Consider the following 14,696-nt stretch of genomic DNA (forward strand, 5'->3'; position numbering starts at 1 on the left):
CTTTTGGAAGGGGCTGGCAGCTGTCGGATTGCTGAGTCTTGTTAAGTAAAAACCATGTCACAAAGCACACAGAGAGCAAGTCTGGGCAGAAGCATGTTTTTTGCATAGCTGGGGGTGACTTCTTGCACAGAATGTTTGCTCTTTTGAATAATGTGGCTGCTCCAGGTGTAAGGGAAAGCATAGTTCTGGGGTACAGCTCCAGTGTTCCCTGGTTTCTGCAAAATCCTGGATGGAAATGAAACGGAGTTGGTGTCTTTCCCCATCGTGCTGCAACTTGCAGAGCCCAGTTATTGAGGAGCAATACATAATACACCCCCAAACAAAAACAACAACAAACCAACAAAAGCACCAACCAATCCCAGCTAAGCCGGAGTGTCATTGCACTCACAGCAGCCTTTTGATAATGTTTGTTTCTCTTTCGCCTGCACTGGGCGTTCACACGCACTTCCTACCCCGGGAGTTCCTGGTCTCCGTTCCCCACTGAAACAGAAAGAATTCAAGCCAAGGGCCTGAGATGAGCAAGTCCTCCCCTTTCCCTTCCATCGGCCCGCGGTCACCGCGCAGGAGCGCACTATTGTGTATCCTCGCTGACCGAGGTGTCTGGGGTGGTTCAGAGCCAGTCCTGCCCTAAGCGTGCTCATGTTGATGCTGCTCAGGAGAGGAATCGCTGCTGTCCGCATCCCTCCGTGCCCACGCGGAGGCTTCTCCCGTGGATTCCTGGGAGCAGCCTGAGCACCGCCCCATTCCCGCAGCACCGAAGGCCGGGCCGGGTCACGCCGCTGCTCGGCTGCCGCTCTCCCGCGGGCCCGCGGAGCCGCTCCCCGGGTCCCCACGGGCCGCCCCCGCCCCGCCCCACGAGGATGTGACGCCGCCGGGGCCGCCCCTCGCGGGCGCGGCTCTGAAATAGGGCTCGGCCGCCGCCGCCGGGCAGCCGGAGCCGCGGAGCAGCGCGGCCATGCCCGCCCCCGCCGCGCCCCGCAGCCTGGCCGCCGCCGCCCCCGCCGGCAAGGCCAAGCTCACGCACCCCGGCAAGGCCATCCTGGCAGGTAAGAGGCTCCCGGGGCTCTCGTGGGCACGGGGCTCGCCCCGCCGCTGCCAGCGTGGGCATCCGGCTGGGCGGGGGCTGCCGGACCCGCCCCGGGGCGGTGGCGCGCCCGCAGGTGCTGCTCCATCCCGGGACTGTATCCCCTCTCCCGCTGTACCGGCGTTTCCATTTAGCCACAGCCTAAGAGCTCCCGCAGCTGCATCCCGAGCCTGGACGCGCTGCCTCGGGGTTCCCGCTATCCGCAGAGACCCCAGCGTCTTGCCAGGCTGCTTTTGCACCCGGTGGTCCAGCCGGGAAGGTGCTGGTGGGCTCGGGCGTGACGCGGGCCGAGCGGCACTCGGAGGTTCAGCGGGATTCAGCACGAGTGAGCGGAGCTGGTGGGAGAGGCCGGTGGCAGCAAGGGCCCCACATGAGCCCCCGGGGGTGTTAAGGGTCAGGGCTGAAGCAGTAGCAGTCGGTTGTCCCTGCCCCAGCTGTGTCCCACAGGCTACGCTGATACAGCTCGTCTGAAGGCTGCTTGGTCCCTCCTTTGTGCCTGAGCATCAGTCCCTATGGATCAGGGCGTGTTTTCCCGTCCGGCTCTGACCACTTCCACGGGATCCAGACGGGCTCCAAATGCAGCAGTAACCGCAGAGTTAACGCTCTGCCTCCTGCTTGTGGCTGTTTCGAGCTCTGAGCTGAATGGAGTCCAAGACAGTCGCAGGCTTGTTAAACTCCTTTGTAGCTGTTCATTAGCTCCCTGGTTTCTCCTGCCAGTCGCAGGACAATTCCCAGAGTGGAGATTAGCTTCTTTGTTTTGAAATGAGCCATCTCGGCCTCGACATGATTGGCATGTTTACAGCTTTTGTGTTTTACAGCCAATTCCCCCTCCTACGATTGTGCCTTTGTTTGTCTGTCCAACTCCCTGCTCCCCTCCGAGGGCAGAGCTCCAGCCCCGAGCAGCGGGGCAGTGCCCGCACGGCCGCTCCGGCTCTGCCCACCGGCCCTGCCCGGGCGGGCGGCTTCCCTCGCAGCACCGGCAGAACTGCCAGAGGTGGATGCGGCTTCTGGAACGTGCAAAGGGTGCCGAGGACCCCCAGGGTCACGTCTCCGGGAGGGGACTGTGCTATCACTCGGCTGCCTGGCCAAAGGGCTGGGGTACAAGGACGAAGGAGGCCGTCTCCAACGAGAGGGTGCCTTCTCGTTCAAGTGAACCCTTCGGTGAGACCAGGCTCCTCCAGATCTCTGTGCCCCTCTCTGTTGCCCTTCCCCAAAATTGGTTGGTTTTTTCAGGCCTCTTGATTTAAAGGTCTTTTAAATAGGTTTTAATCAAATTATAGGATGGGAAGGACAGGATGATTCCTTCTTGTCCACCCTTCCCAGTCTTTTCCAGCTTGCCGTCCGTGTGTAATGAATGCATCAGGTTGTCACTGCTTGGACCGATGCACCAGGAAACCAGTGTTTCATAGATCTTGCATAGATCTGTAACCAGGATCATTGCCTTACCAGAATCAGCCTCCTGTGAGAGGTTGCAGCAGACTTGCTCTGCTCTCCCCTGCCAGAAAAGTTGCTGTGGGTATGCCTGGAAGCTGTCCCGATGTAAAAGAAGGAACATGGTGCTCGTGGCCTTTGCCAGGTGCCAGGTCGGGCAATAAAGCACAAAGCTGTATGTGCATCTGCATGAGGGGGCCCTTCTGGGCTTAAGTGAAGCTGCAGAGGTAGAAGAAGGACCCTGTTGCTGGTCTTCTCCTCACAGGCTGTAATCAGAGTAATTGGTTAATGGGCAGAAGTTCAGCCAAGCCTCTGTGGCATCTAATTGTATTAGAGAACCACAGAAAGGGGAGAAAGCTGCTGTTAACTCCCTGTGCCCTGGTCTGCTCAGCCATCCAGTCCCTCGCTGGGGGATGCAATACTGTTTGTAGCTGTCTCTGCTGTCTTTAAGGGGTTTGCTGATGCTCTCAGAGTTTCTCATCTGACATCTGTCTGCACGACAGGGGTACGTGCTTCAAAGCTCTATGATCTGGAGAGCTGGAGGTGTTAAGATGGAACATTCCTGCTGTGCTTCATCAGCCTGTGCTGGTGGAGTTAAATAAGCTATCATCTCAGCCTGGGTGCGTGTCTGCTCCCAGACCCTGTGTGTAATTGGGATCCTCGGCTGCCCAGACCTCAACAGGCTGGGGTTGGCTCTTTTCTGAAGAGATGCAAGTAAAGCTCTGTCTGCCAAGAGCTGGTCTCCTTCAGTTGTCGCAACAGACAAAACGCAAGGTTAAAAATTAATTTGCTAATGGGCTCTCCTTTGTCCAAGCAGCTGTTGTGTGCCAAGGCAGCACTTCACCTTGCAGTGACAACACTGCTGGTGTTGCTGTGGCCATGTGTGGCTTGAGCACATGAAGGCAGCTCAGCCTCTTCTGCTGGATAACAACCTGTTAGCAGGCAGGCCAGGAGCCCAGCCCTATCTCTGGCCTCCCACAGCCAGCTTTCCCATTTTGTGCTGTGGCTTCCAAACAGCCCACCAGACTCCTGTCCCTCCCACCAGCATCCTGAAGGGATGGGTGCTACTGGTCTGCTATGCTCCCAGCATAGGGCCACATGGCAGTGGGGAGCTTGAAATAAAGGCAGTTAAGTGGTGAGAGAGGAATGCTGGTGGCAGAGCTGGTGGGACAGTCTTCAGTCACCTCTGGGATTCCTGAGAGTGCTCCTTCACTGGGTTTTTGGATGCCACAGTGGGTCAGCTCATTTTGGTGCTATTGGGTCAGCTCAAGTCAGCTTGCAGTGTGGGCTATTTCCAGCTCAGCACAAATGGTCTTTGCCCAGCACAGCCCTCGCACCCCTGCCCTCCTCTTGAGAACTTTGCTCATGGTTAGCAGTGCTCATTTGATGAAAGGTTCTGCCTGCCCTCACCAGAGTTAAGTGCAGCCCTATTCTGTTTTTAGCCCACTTTGAAGCCTGGGGTCTGCTCCCTCCCACGGAGAAGCTCCCAGCTGCCTTTCTCTCTGCATAGTATCTCTGCTCACCCGGGGGCTGTTGTACAGTTGCTGCTTCTACCTACACCTAATTCTGCCTGGTCAGGGAGGCAGAATGCCTGGATGTTGTCCTACACAGTGCTGGATTTGGAAGGGGCTCTCAGGGGTTGTGGCTACTACCCTGGTGTTGGATACTGCTGGCAAATAACAGTGATGTGCACCAGGGTCCTAGGGGGAGCATGGGCAGGGGAGAGGCACTGCAGGGAGAGAAAAGGGCCTGAAGAGAGGGCAGGGCATGAAGCAGGGTTCAGCAAGGGAGCCCAGGCTCCAGAAAAAAGCAGTAATTGGAGCTTCAGTTTCCTCTTCTTTGTTAATTCTTGATATTATCTTTCTTAGGAAATGCTGTACCTGCAGAGGAGAGGAGTCAGGCACTGGGTCTGAAAGCTGAGACTTTGCCTCTTACAGAGCAGATCTTCTTTCCCAAAAGTCACAAGTCCTTCTGGATTTCCAGGGCCTTTGGTCTCAGGAGAGGGTGTGATGGAGTTTGTGCTGCTGTGAATGGCTGTGGTCCAGCATGCTCCCTGATTTTGAGATAGATGCTTGGTGCTCACAGCAGAATAGGGGATGTTTCTCCCTTCATGCTGAGCTGGGTGAAGGCTAAGCACAGCCAGGGGAAAGATTGTTGAGTGTGGAGGGAACCAGTCCCGCCAGATCTGCTGGCCCTCAGTACGTCACTCCTGGCTGTGGTTTCTCCTGTAGTTGCCTCCTGTGGCTGTCATTAGTTTGGGAAGTGGGGCATAAGGACTGTGTTAGCCAAAGAGTGAGTCTTTGACTGCCTGGGAGCCCTCATGGGCTGCAGTGGAAACCTCTAAGAGCCCCAAGGCTTCTGGTGGGAGAAGGATATCAGCCCCAGAGCCAGGAAACCACATTGGGGTGTCCCTTTGTTCTGAATGGATTCTGTATGAGCTGGGGTTAACCCTGGGCTCTGAAATGTGGGGTTTTGAGTTTTCCACATGCCTCATGCTCTGCTTGACATTCTGCAGGCAACTATTTTCTCTGGGTTGATATAAATGATCGGAAAGAGTCGTCTGTCTTCCTGAGACAATGAGCACTGTGAGCTGACAGCTTGGGGATGTTGCAGCATCTCTCAGCCTGATGGCCTTGTGTGGTGCATGCCAATGCAGCCTCCCTGCTCCTGCTTGTGCTCTGAGGTCTCAGGTCATCTCTTGCCAGCAGGGATTTTTTTTTTGGCCATCTCTTCTCTCTCTCTATGCTCCAGTGCTTGGTACAGCAGTCACTCTCCTGTACTGGGGGCTGGGAGATCAGAGCCTGTCCCCAGGGAAGAATCAGTCCTGGCACTGGCTCCTTCATCCAGCTACAGGGCTGTGCTGGAGGAGTCATCCAACAGCCCTGGGCTCTGACATCGGTTCCCTGTTGCATGTCTTAAGAGAGTTTGACACTTGAAAAGTAGGTGTCTGAAGTTAAGTGGTGGGATGGCCAAGAGGCAGCTCATGGTAGCAAACCTGGGGCCTTGAGGTGTGCAGGGCAATGGGGAGAAGGTGACTTGAGCAGGATAAAGAACCTGGCAGTTCCCAAAGGTGGAATCGGCACCAAAGTCAGAGGATGCTGTGACTGTGAGCATAGGGAAATGGCTTCTGCCAGCATACTTACAGCTGAGAAGTTTAAAATGTAAAAATTATTAATTTGTCGTATTGAGAATTAAATGCAAAGAGGTGATGAATGAGTGAGTTGTGAAAGGATAGCCTGTTCAAACAGGACAGTTCCAGTAAGATTCAGGAGAGATGATTTCATCCCATCCGTAGTGTTATCTGCAGCGCTGTTTGCACGGGGCTGTTTACCCACAGTGGCACAGGGACAGAGGGGCACCTCTCATGTTTGCCATTCTGTATCCCTGGGGGCGTCAGGGCTGTCACCAGCCTGCCTGTAGCGCACTCCCATGACCAAAACACCTGCGAGTGTGTGTTTACTGCTGGACTGCTGTTCATCCCCACTGGCCTTGTCCCTGTCAGATGGGAGACCTTTCTAACCCCAGCATAGGGACAGACACCCTCTGAACCTGCTGACCTGTTACAGGATGTTTTTTTCCTTCTAACCAAAACACACGTAAACTTCTGGCAGTCTGGTTTTGGGAAGCAGCTTTCTCCATCTCAGCTCTGAGTCAGACTTTTGGTGGCAGAGCTGCCCTCGTGGTGGTTTTCCACAAGGATGTGGCTGTGGATGGGTGGTGATGGACTGTCCGTGGGTGGAGGAGGTGCCCGGGTGAGGATGGCAGTGCTGGAGCTCTGCCGAGAGCCAGCTGTCCTGGAGAGCTGCAGCCCCAGCCATGCTCCTGCCTGCTCCTGAGCCCCGAGTTTCACAAGATGGCCTGTGGAAGTGCCGGGAGGGTGGAGCTGTTAAACCCGTTTCACCACTGCAGGCAGGCAGGCAGGATTGCTCCACAGCAATGGATGCGTGAAGAGCAGCCTGGATGGCTGCCAGGGGGGGTTGGTCCCTCCGTGTGGGGAGCAGGCAGCAGTCTGGGCTGCAGGGACCTGTTACAGGCTGCTGGTGGGTATTTCTGCCTTCCTGGTTCACAGCAGCCTGATGATCTTTGGTCCTTGAGCTTGTTTTTTTCCCCTTATTTCCCCAGCTCCAAATGCTACGTTGGCTAATGGGAAAGGGCACCAAGTCCTCTTGTGAGAGTGCTGAATGCTGTAAGCACAGCATCCAAGAGTGGGCAGGATTGCATCCTGTGCCCATAGTGTGTGGTTTGTGTCACCTGTGGCAGCTGCTCAGCTCATCCCAGCCAGCTGCATCTTCTGCACATGGGCTGGGAGCCCCCAGAATGGGGAACTGGGGGCTCAGCTTCCACTAAGTGCCTGTTTGTGCCTTCCCATCATTCTGAGGCACCTGCCTGACAGAATGGAGAAGCTCCAGGCATGAGCCCTGGGAGACCTCTGCTGCTTTGCTTCCAGACCCTTAGGAATAATTCCTTCTGGCCTGAAAGGATCCTAATGAATCTGAAGTTAAAAGGTACTTTTTATATGAAAATCAGGTGCTGGTATGTCAGCATGTGAAATTACTCTTAAAATGGAGAGACTGAAATTGCTCCCCAGGTGCTCACTTCTCATCAGAGCTGCACAGAGACCTGCTGCTCCATCACTCTGCAGGAGCAGGATGCTTTTGCAGGCACAGCCACTTGCAGGAGTGACAGAGGGGCCAGTGCCACTTCCTGCCCCTCTGCGTCTCCCAGGCGGGGCAGTGGGTGTTCCATGGGGCACTTGCCTCTGGTAGGAGTTTGCAGAGGGTGACAGTCCTGGCTGTGCAGCCTTGTTTGTGTCAGTCCTGGGGCTGGGCTCCCTGGGTCGGGATGGTCAGTGGTGTCCCAGAAGCTGCTCATGGACGGTATGTGAAGCTGAACCTGCGTTGCTGATGCCATCACGTGTTGCGTGAGCATTGCAGGGGGAGCACCCTCCCTCTGTCCCCAAAAAACCCTCTTCTCCCTCGTGCCAGCTCTCCCCAGCTCTGCCCAAGGGCTGCAGGCATGTCCTCAAAGGACAGCCTCCTTGGGCCTCTCTGCCGGGGAGAGCTAAACTTTTTCTGGGAATACTCTGCCAGGGTATTTTCCCTTCCTGCTGAGCCTGCAATGTCAGGATAGCTGGCAGCTGAAGCACTTGCAGGCTTGCTGCAGGCAGAGCGCCGTTCCTGGTGCTGGGACTGGGATCCCCCACCAGGGGCACCTTCCCTGGGGCCGGGCAGAGCGACCTTCCCTGAAGGACGTTCCCTCTCCTCTGGCTCTGCTGCATCCAGCGAGCAGCCAGAGCCTTGGCCTGGCACCTCAGCTGCCCCGAGTGCTCTTTCACCTCCTGGGTGCTGCTGTTCCTGCTGACTCCGCAGTGTTGCAAGAGCTGGAGCTGCTGTTTAAAGTCCGGGTAAACAGGTTGCAACGTCCCTGCAGCGCTGGAGAGGGAGGGGATTGGACAAAGCTGCTGCTCGTGGGCAGTGGAGTGATTTATTTGCATAGAATGAGGTTTCTGCTGGGGTAAAACTGGGGAGAGGAGATGACAACAGAGCAGGACCTGTGATGAGTCTTGCTTCCAGGGGGCTGCAGGGCAGGTGGCCTGTGCCACCCTGTCTCTCTGTGGTCAAAAGAAAATTGATTAAAGTTGCCACAAGTCATGGAGTGTGTCCAGAGACCCTGCTCTGTGCACCTTCCCATGGGATTTGAGGCCACAACAACACTGGGGGAGAGGGAGGGGACCTGGCAGCGTGGGTGCCCTGTTCCTTCATCCTTGGCTATGGCAACCTCATTGTCCCAGAGGCTGCCAGTTCCCAGGAACAACGTGCTGTTCCTTTGCTGGGCTCCTCCTGGCTGTGCCCATGGGATGCTGGGCAGAGCCTCTGCCTCCCCTGCATGTAAGTGTGACCACTGAGGCTGTGAGCAGGTTGCAGGAAGTGCAGCATCTCTGCCTGCAGCATCTGGTGTGGCTGCCATGAGCTGAGGTGCTGGCTGCCCCTGGACTGCTGCTTGTCCTGGGTGATTCCCTGCGTGTGCCAGGGCAGGAGCTGGTGCTGGGGGACCAAGAGAGGACAAATACTTACAGCACTTAAAATGTCCAACACTTCAATTCTGCAGTGTAGGAGGGAGGGAAGTGGCCTTGACAGCACCTGGGGTGTTAGTGTGGCTGTGGTGGCACAAGGCTGGTGGTATGGCAATGTGTGGCAGTGTGGAGAGGTACCAGCTGGTGCTCAGCTCTTTGGGGACTGTTGCACCCAGCTGCAGGACATTGCTCCTCATCGAGCTGCTCTCTGGGGCCTGCCAGCTGCTCCTGCAGGAGCTGTTTGTCTTTGCAGGAGCAATTAGTGTTCAGCCAGACTCCCTGCCATGGGACCAGCTGCGTCAGACACACCAAGGGCAGGAGAGGGTTGGGGGGTTCTCTGGGAACCCTGGGGATGGTGGTTGTCCTCCTGTGATGCCCCAGGGGAGCTGTTGGCTGGCTGCAGTGCTGTGAGTTGGCCCTGTGTCTTCCTCCCATGCCCCAAGAGCACTGAGTGCTGTGGAGGCGTCAGGGCTGGCAATGGTCAGCCAGCACCGCCTCCTGAGAAGCGCTGCCTGGGCTGGGCTGGCTGGGCTGGGCTGGGCAGCTCCAGCCCCCCTGGGAACACAGTGGGAAACAAGGAGTCTTTGTTTGCTGTGGCAGAGCTGGGCTGGCCTCACGCCCCGTCCCCACGCTGCCCGGCTGGGCTGGCATGTCCTGCCTTGGGCACTCAGTGCCACGGTGTCCCCATCCCTGCTGTGCCTGTGGGAAAAAATGGGATGCTCTTTGAGGACAAACCTGAGCTTTGCATTGCCCCAGCTGTATTGAGGCTGGTGTGGCTTCTTGGCTCCCTGGGTAAGAGTGTGCAGCCTGGTGCTTTTTAGTCCGGGGGGAAGAAACAGCGTGAGGCTGTTTTAAGATGGGTGCTGCTCAGCTGCTGGAAGGAATGTGGGGAAGCTGCTTTTCCCTTCCCTCTAGAAGGACTGGGCTGAGAGGAAGCAGCAGTGCTCCTGAGGATGCTGGTTGCCAGTAGCACTGATGGGGGGAGCTGGCAACACCTGAGATATCTCTTGCATATGTGGAGGCCATGCAGAAGAAATATAACTTTGTGAGAAGGTTTGCTGGTCCAAGGAGTTGGTGCTGCCTGCCGTTGTCACGGGGAGCAGGCATGGGCTGTGGTCTCCTCTATCAACATCCTGTCATGGGGGTACTTTGGGGGGGTGCTGATAAGCAGAGCTGTGCCACGTGGCACCAGCCTGTGCTTCACTGCAGAGCAGGATAACAACCACTGGCCCCAGTCCCAGCCTCTTCTACAGAGGAGTAGGAGTTCCCTGCTGGGGAGTCCCCTCGGCCATGGTGGGGCTGCAAGCCTGGCAGTGGGGGCTACAGACCTGCTGAGTCACACCAAGGACATGGCCATGCTGAGGAAACCACTGGAGGCTGCATAGGAGACTGGGAGCTGGCAGCCCACCTTTCCACACGCTGTACCCAGCCTGTGGGCTGGAGCATGGTTCACCTTCCCTGGGCAAGGAGCACAGAGAGATCTTTGGAGGTGCTCAGGGTGGTGTTGACCCCAGTGGCAGCGCCCTGTGCCCTGTCCTGGGCTGAGCAGGGCTGGCCCTGTGAGAGCTGAGGGAGCTCAGCCCTGTGCTTCCTCCCAGTGCTGGCACAAAGGGCTCCTGCTGCTCGCCCATGCTTTGATGTGAGGAAGCGCTCTGTGATCCATCGGGGCCGGATGGGCTGAACCCAGCTCCCCCAGCACAGCTGGGTCCAGCTGCAAAGGCTCCAGCCATGCTGAGGGGAGCCCCAGGGCTGAGAGCCAGCATCCCTTGCTGCCCAGGCCCTCAAGAAAGGCTGTAGCTGGTGTAATCCGTGCCCAGCAGTCCCACTGCAGGAGTCCGGGACAGCCAGACAGGCTTGATGATAATTGTGCTTCCTGCTGGTGTGGGGAATGGTGCTGAGTTTATACATCCCAGTGCTGGCAGCTCACCTGGAGGTGCAAGGCTCTAGAGAGGGAGAGGTGCCTTTGAGGGGCAGTGCACCAAATAGGCAGCCATGGGTGTGGTGTTTTGCTCTGTTTTCCCACCCCTTTGTCCGGTCTCCTCAGCAGCTCTTGCCATGACAGGGCAGTGATGTCCAGGTTGGCACAGGGCGCTGTTGCTGTGTGGAGTCCTCAGGGTTTTGGTGAGGACAGGGATATCATGTCTGAGCCCAGACCTGGCTGCCAGAGGTCCCAGGCTCAGCCATCACGGAGCTAGGAGCAGCCATGTGGCACTGAATGCTGCTCCTGCCTCAGTGTCCCTTCCTCTCCCATGCAGGTGGCCTGGCTGGAGGGATCGAAATCTGCATCACATTCCCTACCGAGTATGTGAAGACACAGCTGCAGCTGGATGAGAAGGCAAACCCTCCCCGCTACAAGGGCATTGGTGAGCAACCTCCCTCCGGGTTTGGGGTCCTGGGGAGCCTGGCTGGTGCTGGGGGATTTGGCAGGGTGGTGATGGGTGGTCCTCAGCATGGTGGGTGACAGCAGCACCGTGTGCTCTGCAGGGGACTGTGTGAAGCAGACTGTCCGTGACCATGGTATCCGGGGGCTGTACCGGGGGCTCAGCTCGCTGCTGTACGGTTCCATCCCCAAGGCTGCTGTCAGGTATGTGCCCCTTTTGAAGGGGTGAGTGGGTGGGACCCCTCAAAAGCAACAAACAAGGGGGTGGTTTTGCCTTTGATGTCTCCACTGGTGTTTTACCAAAGCCATGTTTCCCAGGCAGGGAGGGTCCTCTCATGGGGTGTGCAGCTCCTCCTGGAGACAGACCCAGAGCAGGGGGGCGCAGACCCCATCCGGGTGCCCAGGGGTTGGCACAGTGGCTCCTTTGCAGGTTCGGGATGTTCGAGTTCCTCAGCAACCAGATGAGAGACGAGCAGGGGCGGCTGGACAGCACACGGGGCCTCATCTGCGGGCTGGGGGCTGGCGTGGCTGAGGCTGTGGCCGTGGTCTGCCCCATGGAGACTGTGAAGGTGGGTGGGTATGGCTGCCACTGTCCCCTCCCTTGGCACCCCTTGCTGGGCTGGGCTGAGAAAGGGCAAAACACTGTGATGCTCAATTTCTGGGGACCTGAGGGCTGCATGCATTTGCTGAAAACAATTTTGTAGGGGAGGATCTGATTCTGGAAAGCTCTGTGGAGGTCAACTCAGGTGGCCCTGGTCCCTTCCCCACTCCAGGGAAGAGCCACACACCTAGGAGCTGTCTTGTCACCCATTTTATAAGTGTAAGCCCCACATGGCTGCTTGCAGCAGCAGTTTCCCAGGTTTTCCTCTGCAAAATTGCACTGCTGGCCATGGGCACAGGCTTCCCCCATGATCTCTCCCAGAACTGCCTGGCTGCATGGGTCGGCTCTGGTCTTGGGACCATCCCTGGAACAAGGCAGGAAGTGGCCATCACATCCTGCATTACCTCAGCCAGGACAAGCACATCATCTCCTTGTAGGTGAAGTTTATCCATGACCAGACCTCTCCCAACCCCAAATACCGTGGTTTCTTCCATGGCGTCCGGGAGATCGTTCGGGAACAGGGTGAGTCCCAGGAAAGTGGCACCCTGACTCCCTGAGTACTGCCATGCTGTGGGGACAGGGTGGGAGGTGGTGGATGGGCACAGGCTGGGACAGGTGGCCTGGGGAGATTTTTCTCTGCCTCTTGAGGCTGGTCTCTCCTTAAACACCCTCTCCTTGCAGGACTGAAGGGGACCTACCAGGGCTTAACTGCAACCATCCTTAAGCAAGGATCAAACCAGGCCATCCGCTTCTTTGTCATGACCTCCCTCAAGAACTGGTACAAAGGTACAGTGCCCTTGGCCCCCCAGACCACCCTGGTGGTGCTTCTGGCTCCCCAGCCACCCTTGGGAGTTGGGATGGTTTTTTCATCCACACACCCTCTATTTCTCATGGTTCAGTCACTTGGGATAGAGGAAAATGAATACCAGGGTGGGGTGGCACTAGCTTGTGGAGCTGACAGGTCCTAGTGCTGGAGCATCACTTTCACACCCACCCTGAGCCTTGCAGTGCAGCATGGGCTCTGTGGGGTGGGTGCTGCTGGATGATCCTCAGCTCAGCACTGCACCATGACCACAAGCAGCCAGATCTGGGACCTTCCTTGCAGGCTCCCTTGGGAATGTATGCGGGAATCCCACCGCCACTCGTCCCTCAACCTCTCTTCCTTCCCAGGGGACAATCCCAACAAGGCCATGAACCCCTTCATAACAGGGGTGTTTGGAGCCCTTGCTGGAGCTGCTAGTGTCTTCGGTAACACCCCTTTGGACGTGGTGAAGACCAGGATGCAGGTACAGTGCGAGGACCTGGTGTGGGACTGCTCTGCCTGCAGCAGGCTGTGGGGACACCCACTGCCTGGGAGCTGTTTCATGCAGTCCCAGGGCAGGCACACAATGCGAGGTTTGGTTTGGGAGATGTCTGGGATTGCTCCTGAGCCATGGGGGGCATTTATACGAAGGTGGGGGGGACATCCTTCAGGGGTCTGATATCCTGCAGCAGTTCAGTTCTTCATGGCAAACCCCCTGCGCTCTGCCTCCCCCCCAAAATCCCCCAGATGCAACCCTGGCTCTGGCCTCTGATCCTGCTTTTCCCTTCCCACAGGGGCTGGAAGCGCACAAGTACAAGAACACCTGGGACTGTGCCTATCAGATCATGAAACACGAAGGGCCCCTGGCGTAAGCTCTGCGGTGGGGGTGGCTGGTGGGGAGGATGGACAGGGAAGGGGCTGAGGGCACCCAGCCCCATGGCCACCCTCTCTATCTCTGGCAGGTTTTACAAGGGTACAGTGCCTCGCTTGGGCCGTGTGTGTCTTGATGTGGCCATCGTCTTCATCATCTACGATGAGGTGGTCAAATTCCTCAACAAAGTGTGGAAAACGGACTGAGGGGCCGGGCCAGGCAGCCCCGCCTCCTGTGCCCCGCAGGGCTCCAGCTGGACAGCAGAGACCAAACCCACACCCACCTGCGGCGCTGCTGGTGCCAGGTCTGCCCTGCACACCCCAAACCTGGCCACCTTTATCTTTAGGAACAGCTCTGGAGCAGGTTAAATTACTAGTTGTGTGCTGAAAAGACCAGGGAGTGAGCTTCGTCACACTATCCCGATCTCCAGCATCCCAGTCATGCCCAACCCAGTCTCCCACTGACACTTTTTCCCCAGTCCCACATCAGCTGTGTGTGCTGGTTAACCAGGGTGAGGATGTCCCTTGGACAGTGGCCTTGGGGGTCCCAGCAGCCAGGAGCTCCTCACTGCCTGGGGAGCAGCTCTTTTGGGGGTGCTGTGAGCCCCCTCAGGCCATGTGCGTGCAATGCCCAGGTGTACATCACAGGCTGACAATGGGGCTGATGTCACTGACAGGGTCACAGCAGCTCTTGGAGGGGGCCCAGTAGCCCTGCCCTGCACCCCCTGAGATGGGAGGGCTGTGACCCCAAGCTCCCTCCTCCCTCCCTGCGAGCGCCACGACCACAGGTATGCAACATCCCAGCCCAGGGATCCTGCTTAGCCCCTGGCTGCTGAGCAGTGGTCGCCCCAAATTGCACATACAGCCAGGCCTTTAGTTCTGCTCCCTATGGGCTGGGGTTGGGCTGAGCCGGGTGCCCCCTCAGCTGCCGTTTACAGCCGAGGCGTGTGTGCCAGCCGGGGCGAGGAGGTGCAGCCCCACGCCGCAGGCTTGGCCCTCGGCCAGGGGTGCAAACCCCTTTCTTCTGCCACATTCCCCGCATCTGCCCTCCCGCCGCCTCTCTGTGGTGCCGTAGGTGATCCCGTAGCTTTTGGAGCTTCACGCTGACTCACTAACACCCATGGCCGTGGGGCTGGAGCCCTGCCCTGCCCCTGCCAGGCTGGCCCCACTGGATTTGTGCCAAATTTCTCCCTGAGGGAGCTGGGGGTGCAGGAGCCAGGGCTCAACCCATCCCTTCTCCCTGTTGTAGCCAGCGATGAGCTCAGCCTTAACACAGGAAGGTGAAGGAGGAAAGCCTGGGCACGGTTTACCTGCGGCTTTCGGCTCTGAAGCCAGTGAGGGGTTGCATTAGTTTTTTTTATTATTATTCTGTTTTACATTCGCAATTTGAATAAAATCAGTCTGGCTTTAGCAGCTGCGTTGGTGTCCAGGCTGTGCTGAGTGGGCAGTGAGTGG

General features: G+C 57.5%; 1 protein-coding gene across 1 annotated transcript; it reads left to right on the forward strand.

Moving 5' to 3' along the window:
- Positions 1-928: 928 nt before the first annotated feature.
- On the forward strand, positions 929-14,658 carry SLC25A1 (solute carrier family 25 member 1). The gene is made up of 9 exons (XM_062504418.1): positions 929-1,046; positions 10,844-10,951; positions 11,073-11,172; positions 11,399-11,537; positions 12,007-12,091; positions 12,251-12,355; positions 12,740-12,855; positions 13,166-13,239; positions 13,334-14,658. Exons 1-9 carry the CDS (start codon positions 956-958, stop codon positions 13,446-13,448), a joined length of 933 nt encoding a protein of 310 aa, XP_062360402.1. The 5' UTR covers positions 929-955; the 3' UTR covers positions 13,449-14,658.
- The last annotated feature ends 38 nt before the right edge of the window (positions 14,659-14,696 follow it).

Source organism: Cinclus cinclus, chromosome 17, assembly GCF_963662255.1.
Source record: "Cinclus cinclus chromosome 17, bCinCin1.1, whole genome shotgun sequence".
NCBI lineage: Eukaryota > Metazoa > Chordata > Aves > Passeriformes > Cinclidae > Cinclus > Cinclus cinclus.

What these genes read in the sequence shown, in the direction of transcription:
- SLC25A1 (XM_062504418.1), top strand. Translation starts at nt 956, where the DNA reads ATGCCCGCCCCCGCCGCGCCCCGCAGCCTGGCCGCCGCCGCCCCCGCC. An exon ending in TCCCCGCTACAAGGGCATTG is followed by an intron (nt 10,952 to 11,072) that starts GTGAGCAACCTC and finishes TGTGCTCTGCAG; the next exon opens with GGGACTGTGTGAAGCAGACT. An exon ending in TGGTGAAGACCAGGATGCAG is followed by an intron (nt 12,856 to 13,165) that starts GTACAGTGCGAG and finishes CCCTTCCCACAG; the next exon opens with GGGCTGGAAGCGCACAAGTA.